General features: G+C 31.1%; 1 protein-coding gene across 1 annotated transcript; it reads right to left on the reverse strand.

Annotated features, from left to right (window-relative positions):
• Nucleotides 1-79: 79 nt before the first annotated feature.
• On the reverse strand, nt 80-6,171 carry LOC124530193 (27 kDa hemolymph protein-like). Its single transcript, XM_047104202.1, has 7 exons — nt 6,033-6,171; nt 3,277-3,386; nt 2,707-2,819; nt 2,095-2,258; nt 1,225-1,346; nt 624-772; nt 80-181 (listed from the first exon to the last, which is right to left on the reverse strand). The coding sequence occupies exons 1-6, from the start codon at nt 6,070-6,072 to the stop codon at nt 629-631; spliced, it is 693 nt and encodes a 230-aa protein (XP_046960158.1). The 5' UTR covers nt 6,073-6,171; the 3' UTR covers nt 80-181; nt 624-628.
• Nucleotides 6,172-8,762: the final 2,591 nt, after the last annotated feature.

Consider the following 8,762-nt stretch of genomic DNA (forward strand, 5'->3'; position numbering starts at 1 on the left):
CCAAAGTATTGTGTCGTTAGAAATTGAAGGTGATAGTGTGGCCAGATCAAATAATGACATTTAAAAGTAAAATAAACGCTTGAAAACTTCAATTTTTTATTGTTACATGATCTCTAAATGGCACTTAATAAATGACAGTTCTTGACAGTTTTCAGCTAAAGATGAGTGGCACGAATCAGTTCTGCAAAGGAAATTGATATTATTTATTTATAATATTAAAGGAACAGACGAGTTTGACTCATCGAACTAAATGAGCCTTAATAAAGTTTCAGCTGTAATTGACAGAATAAAACATCGATTTTTATTATTTATGAATATTTTTGTCTTAGACTTCGACTTATAGTGTTCACACTTCGACATGTGGTGATGACACTCATATTATAATATATTTAGTCTCATTTTATAATATGAAGACCGAAAAATAATTTAACTTATAAAAGTTTAGCTTATAACTCACAGCCAATGGACACAGGAGTTAAAACAACAAGCAGCATTAACTTCTGAAGATATAGTTCAGAAACCGAAGTTTGTATCTATTATTTGTTATTTTATTTAACGTAGACCTTATTTATACTATGATAATTATAGTTAATTAGTGGAATTATATTGTTAGTTATATTTACCATCTTTATGCATCTTTCTTTGCGCAAGGTGTTCCTTTACGGACGAATCGGAACAGCGATTCGGCCATGTTTCCAGGAGTAGGCGTACTGCAACCTTCCAAAGCTTTGACGGCACAGGCAGAGAACTCGTCATACTTGGTGCATTTTTCCTGAAACATGACATTTTATTAAGACTACATCAAGAATCTACATATAATAAAAACATATTAATGAATCAAAATATTTTTAGTGTTTTTGCTGTACTTTAAAACAACCACTGCCTAGCAAGTGGGATTACTCGGTTTGTCGACATGTCAAAAAATTTGACAAAACCAATTTTTTTTTATTATCTATAATAATAAGCCCAATATATGGACGAGAAAACGCTAAATTTGAAAAATGTAAGTGTAAAATTGCATTTGCATAGAATGTACGTAACTTTAAACGCTTTCATAACTAAATATTATTTGTTACTATTAAATCTACTAAACCATTATAACTATTTGAAATTTGGCGTTATTTTTTCTTAACATTTAAACCATCATATATTTCAGCAGATCTGAGATGAAGCTATTTCAAATATATTTGCTTTTTTGAAAGTGTAAAATAGTAAATTATGTACCACTAAGGTCATCTTCTTGAATTCTTCGACGTTTTGTATGTTTTCCTTAACTTTCATAAAACACTCGCGTACTTCGTTGACCTTCTCTTGGATACACTCAGGACCTCCTTCAGCGATGAACACTAAACATCAAACAATGAATTTTGTTATGAAATTGTATTAAAAAATTAATACATTGCCTAGAGGGAAGAAAAAGTATTACACGAATTTGATATGTTAGAATGAAACATTCGCTATAATATTAGTGTATGTTTCTTTTATATAAAATTTATAGAGTATAGCTCTGTACTTATTTTACTAGTAAGATACGAAGTGAATTCTTACAGAATAGCTTTATCGTAGAGATAAATGTCTTTGAACTATAATTAAATGGTATTTTTTAATATTAGTTGCAAACACAACAATTAAAACGCATAAATAAAACTAGTTATAACGGATTTAAATCGCGTATATTAATTATTTTTAACATCCCGACGTTTCGAGCACTTTACAGCGTTCGTGGTCACGGGTAGTCTACCCGTTTATTTAAATGTGTAATAATCGCGAAAATTTAAGACAAATTAAGACGTTACTAAACGCTTTCTGGGATGTTGTTGTAAAAGCTACATAATATATCGACGCAACTCGGTTGCGTTCGTGAAAGTATGCGTACTCCACTAGGTAGGTGAAAAATTTTGCCAAACATACATCAGCAATATTTTGTATTGCTATGCTATATTTGAACAGAGGGTTTGCCAGTGTAATTATGACACTTTATTATTATGGATGTCCCCACAGTAATATTGATAAGTCTTTATTCAGTATAAGCTAGGAAAATAGATATCACTAGCATTATCATGCCTTTGGGCGGTATGCTAACTTTATACTCACAGGCTATCCTGTCACCGTCCTTGTGACATACGAAGTCGATCAGTTGGTCGGATCCGTTGTTAGCCATGCCGATATGGTCGCGAAGTGCTGCGCCCATGCAAGGTGACAAGCCATTAGTCAAAGTGTGAATGCAAGTCTTCAACTGCGGGGACTTCTCGCAATACCTGAATAATAAGAATAAATTTTCATTATCATAATCTATCGTATCCTTCACAACAAAATAATTGTGACAAATATTCTTTCTACCTTAGTAGCTTATAATATAAAGCAACGGATATCAATAGTTTTTTTTTATGATATAGTTTGGCGGACGAGCATATGGGCCACCCAATGGTAAGTGGTCGCCATCACCTATAGACAATGACGCTGTAAGAAATGTTAAAATTCCTTACATCATCAATGTGCCACCAACCTTGGGAACTAAGATGTCATGTCTCTTGTGCCTGTAGTTACACTGGCTCACTCACCCTTCAAACCGGAACACAACTATACTGAGTACTGTTATTTGGCGGCAGAATAACTGATGAGTGGGTGGTACCTACCCAGACGGGCTCGCACTAAGCCCTACCACCAAGTGTTTTTATATATTACAAGATATATTATTTAACTTACTTTTTGAATACTTCGTCTAAAGCACCGTTCGGTTTGGCTTCTTCGACCTCTTTTTTAATAGTTTCGACGTCGATTAAAGCTTTAACACACTCGACAAAGCTCGTTACTTTTGCCTGAAATAAATTTAGTATTTTATTCACCATAAAAATTCTTCAAGATTTTTTAGGGTTAAGACCAAGACCTGAATTAAATCTATCGGAATGGATTCGTTTTTTATTTATTGAAACAACCTTGTTTGTGAGAAAATGGGTACACATCAATTCTCATTTTTGTATTCTAAATGCGTAATCTTATACAGCTCTATATTAAATGTTCTGAATGATGTTTATAATTGAACAATTCTTGTGTTCTGAGTAGCCTTAAATCTTTGCCTATAATATTTAGGCAAAGACCTAACTATAGCCAGCATCAACCTTCAACAGTGACCATCATTTTTATGTTAGTTTTATAACAGTCCATATAAAGATCTTATATATTTTAGTAAAATAATGAAGATTCTAAATAACAAATATTACGTATTAGAAAAAAAATTAACGAAGAAATAATGAAGGAACTTGTGATATGTCGTACCTCAACTTCATCTACTTTGTCCTCTGCACCGTTTCCCCTGCAGAATGCGGTAAGACCTGCTTTCATCTGCTGACGATGTTCTTCGGTGACTTTGTATTCAGCCAGAACACCTAAAAAATAAAAAAGTAAAGTAACAGCCTGTAAATTTCCCACTTCTGGGATAAGGCCTCCTCTTTCATTAAGGAGAGGGCAGAAATTAGACACATGCAGGTTTCCTCACGATGTTTTCCTTCACCGTCGAGCTTGAGATGAATTATAAACAAAATTAAGCACATATATATAGTGGTGCTTGCTTGGGTTTTAACCCGCTATGATCGGTTAAGATGCACGCGTTCTAACCACTGGGCCATCTCAGCTCAAAAAAAAACAATCGGATGAGATTACTCTAAGAAAAAATAAAACATGTATGTGTTTATACTTCTTGAATATGTCGCCCGGATAAACCAACATAGTTGGTCTAAAACCAACTCGTTACATTTTTGGACGATATAGAAAGTTTAATCGATGTTTTAATTATTAACTACTACTTAAAAAAAACAAGGCATTGCAAAGTAAATTATAAGTAAGCAATGTATATAATAATGAAATTAATATGTTTACAATAAATTTCCGTGGCGTCATTTACCTATCAGTAATTTTTGTAGCAACAATAGTTTATCTTTATTAGCATTCGATATGAACAACCTTATAACCTTAATTATTACTATCTATTACAAACAACGCTCTCGCCTCCTCCAATGAAGTATATATATCTTAATTTCACTTTGAGTCGATTTAAATTTTTTAAAAGGTAATATTAATAATATTAATTATTGTTATTCTAATTCTCTTTTATAATTTGGAACGAAAATGAGCTTTTATTTAAATATTTTTATTTCACTGGCAATGTTGCTTAAGGAAAGTCCTACAAGATCAATGAAATCTATTTAAACCAATATATGTATTTATAGGTGGACACCTATATTGACTTGAGATGAGCGATCTCCTCAAGTGTCAATAGAACGCATATAAAATTTGTATACGCGTTCAAATAATATAATTCATATTACAAAAAAAAATTCAGATTCAGTATTCAGAGTTGCAACTTTTAACAGTTGTTGAATCGTGCTTCTACTCTTCTGGCAAAATAATACTTGTTTAAATCTCGCTGATTGTACGACATTTTATATACTAATATTATAATTTTGTTCAAATTATAAAGCTTTGTATTGTTGGTTTATTTAACGTATTACTTTATTTTGTTCGCGATGTACAATTCATTAAATAAATCTTGACTTATTTATAATAATTTTATCTAAACGTTAATTATTCTGTTTAAGATTACCGGCATTCTATCGGGAAATCGACATGATTATTTTAGGAACACTTTTAAGATGTAATTATTATATAACATCTAATATAAACTTATATATTGCATGATTATGCTACGGAAAATATTTTTTTAAATGATTTAATGTTATATTGTATACTCTATGGTCAGTAAATTTAACACTAATACTATAAATGTGAAAATAACTATTTCAATCTGTCGCTCTTTTACTTCCAAACCGCTGAACCGAATTTGATGAAATTTGGTATGAAGCAATCTTGAACACCAAGGTAGGATATAGGCCACTTTTTTGCCTAACACATGACAACCATCCCCTGAAACGCTAGCGAAGGCGCGGCCGACAACTAGTATACAACTTTTTAAGGGACAACAAGAATATGACTTTGGATCTATTCTGAAAGAAAATTCGAATTTCTACGTAGAACAGGATTATAGATATAGATAGTGATATTCACTGCAGTATTTATTATATTCAACGGATACATGAAAATAGCGAATCATTTTATACATAAGTATATTTAAAAATAGGATCGAAAGTTGAATGCTCAATTTTGTCAAGGAATAGCTTTACAGTTAATTAAATAAAAAGGTTAATGGTCAAAGGATCGAGGAAATGGTCGTAAAAGAGACAGTTTAACCCATTCGAAGTATATTAGCGGTCCTTTTGACGAGATGAATTGGTAAATAGCGTGATGTGTTGCACAGGAAGAGGGGACGCGGGCCACATGCAACGCGTGAATCATTGTGTCGTTTAGATGAAACAAGTGAATATCATGGCCTATTCGCCTCGCCCGGCTCCTGAAATACAGCTTATCTGATACGGGATCCACAGCTTCATTATCGTCATTGTAAAAGTTAACTTTAAACTACTAAATATTTACTGACTTTTAAAACCATTAAAATTTACATTTATTCTTAAGATAAATGATTTTAAAACTAAAATTATATAATGAAATATATATATCTAATATCTTCATTATTTTATAATTGGTTTGATTTTGTAATACAAAATAGGAAACGATAGCGACTTTTATATTATACGATGAGATTTAAAAACGAGGGTATACTAATGATGAAGTAGTTTGAATAGTTTTAATTTTGCTTTCGAAGAAGTTCGAATTAATTAGGTTCTTTTTTTCGTTATAACTTCTCGCTACGACTCTACGGAGCTGTGACCATACACGTCAATCAAAGTGTCAATATGTGTTAAAATGCACATATTATTCTTTTTTTCAATTAAATATAGTTTTGTAAATAAATCCGTCACTTAAAAGTATGATTAGTAATGTTAATAATATCAAAATAATAATATGTCGTTATTATTATATGAAAATCATAAAAAGTAACTAAAATAATTGTATATTCTTATATATTACAAACTATAATATAATACTATTAAAATAACTTTTTGTACTAAGAAACTTACCGACGGCGAAAAGGGCGAGTAAAACTGTTTTCCAAATCATTTTTAAATAATATTTTTTTAAATCTATAAGTCCAAACTCCCCTGAAGTCGTACGTCAACTGAAGCTCTATGTGTCCTAAGTCGTTATATATAATAATAACAAGTAGTTGACTCATATAGTACCACTATTCTCATCGTAGACGATAATATATCGAGTGATCCTCAGTTTGACACGATTGAAAACTGAATTTTAGTTCTTTGTTTTTCTCACTCATGCAATTTTAAACAAAGATAACATTGTAACAACTCTTTTTCTATAAATTTTAACTTCTCTAAAGTAGTACGTTTTAACAATTAGTTATAATTAAGAAATTTGATATTTTACTGTTATTAAAATATCTTTTTATTAAAAATATTAAAAAAAAATCTATTAAAAGGTTTTGTTATTGAGCCCATTCAAGTCTAATGTTTCTAGTCGCAAATTTAGGCATTTTGGTTACTATAAAACTTCACTCTGTAAAGCTCGACAATTATATAAAGTACAACTACAGATTTCTATGAAAAATCCATGATTGTAACGACAAATTAGGTCAAAAAAATGAGACTAAACATATTGAAAGTCATGATTTTATTATTATTCTAGCTAGAACGTTTATTAATGAATCTTTTCTGTTATTAAGTCGTTAGATAAGCCAACCTTTATTTTATTTTTATCGAACACACTTTCGGGTTACAGAATAGAGACCAGCAAATGGCGAATTAACGACTGTATTGTAGAGCGGGTTGACCCCCAGCGTTATGTCTGTACCGATATACTTACATGCAGTTTATCAGCTATAGCGGGATTTTACATTTTAAGTCCTGATAATGAAAGAAAAATTAAAACTAATAGATTAAATTATTATTTAAAATTTTTATTAAAATCTTTAGCTATTAATTCTGTACCTTCTCATTTTTACCATAATATTCGGTGCAAAATTCGGTTCGCTTTGCCTGGCTTTCTACGATTGCAATGTATATTAGGTACTAAATATACTGTAGAATGTCTTACAACATCCAGGTCTATTCATCCATTTAGGTCATTCTCTACTATATTCAGTCATTCTATACCATATTATTCATTCTATCTATTAAAAAAAAACCGCTTCTAAATCCGTTGTGTAATTTTAAAGATCTAAGCATATATAGGGGCAGATAGCGATAGGCGACTTTGTAATGATAAAAGGAAGGCGGGTGCAAAATGCTATGTCACCAGCACCCATAAATTGACACTGTAAGAAATATTGGAGCTAAGAATCTTATCTGAGTGTGGAAATTAAGAAGTTATATCCCTTGAGCTGGTTATTAAAATGGCTCACTCACCCTTGAAACCGGACGACTATGCTAAGTTTTGCTATGTACCACTTACAATCGTTACAATTGATTTTCGTATTGTGTATGTATATATGTATCTTCCTAACCCAACGTAAGATATAGGGTTCTTAGTAGAAGCCCTTAGTATGGAATTTTTTATAATATATCTTTAAAAACGATGATAGTCACATATAAATAGCGTAAACTGTACGTCGGGTTTTAGATTTTCATGATTGAAACAGCATAGTCTTATTAAGTAGCTGCTCAAAATAAATATTATTTTTTTATGATTCAAATAATTACAAAATACATTTTTATGCACGACAAAAACTAAATTATGTTAGAAGAAGAAAATTGATAAAAAAGAGTGGCATACAATATACAATCATTGTTATGGATAAAAATGAGAAATATTAGTCAGACTTATCCATTGAAGAATTATGGTTCCTTAATTTGAGAAACGTGTAAAATACATTTCTGTAAGTTAAAAATATGTACACAAAAACACGATTCTTTAATAGTAATTAAAAGGGCCTTTGCCGCCATAAACGTTCCTGCTTTTATTGATCCTTCTGGAATTAATCTTGAAAAGACTTGGTGGACTTGCGTTGACTCTCGTCTCTCGTCAGACTTGATCTCGTTTCTTGTAGGGAAACAATGTAAAACACCAAAGCCGCAGTGAATACCGACACGATAAAATGGCACTAATATTCCATAATCGTCTCTGATTCAAATGTATTTTACTGCCGTTTGTAATAGAAACATTTGGACTTTGAAGTAATGGTGAATCGGCGATCCATTAGAAACCTTCTTTAGATGGATCACTTAAAAGTAAGTCATCACCATCACCCATAGATATTGACGTCACAAGAAATATTAACCATTCGTATTTCGACAACAATCAATGCGCCACTAACGCGGGGAACTAGGGAACAAGGGAATGGAAATGGACTAGCTACGCTAAAGCGTAGATAACCCTATTGGTTAAGCTATTAGTAAACAAACTACATATATATGTTTCTGTAAAATTAGATAATCATATTTTACTACTATATAATTAAAACGATGTTTTAGCAAGAATTTGACACTCTGCAAATGTTATTATTTTCTTCAATGCGTATTTCTATGCCAATTACTAAATTGGTAATTGGTGAGCATAGCTATGTAATTTACATATAGCATGTTCATAATATCTTGGGAGATGAATGATGTTTTATACAATTGTAAAATATATACCTGAGCGTAATAGCTCTATGTAATAATAATATGTATGTATAAATATTGTTCACGATCGTATCGCGAAAAAAAAACATATTTGTTAAAACACCCAACATTATCGTATTTTTTTTATATCTGATGTGTTTGAGTATTTCCCAAAATGTGTTATTTATCATAATT

The sequence above is a fragment of the Vanessa cardui genome, chromosome 6, assembly GCF_905220365.1.
Source record: "Vanessa cardui chromosome 6, ilVanCard2.1, whole genome shotgun sequence".
Classification (NCBI taxonomy): Eukaryota; Metazoa; Arthropoda; class Insecta; order Lepidoptera; family Nymphalidae; genus Vanessa; species Vanessa cardui.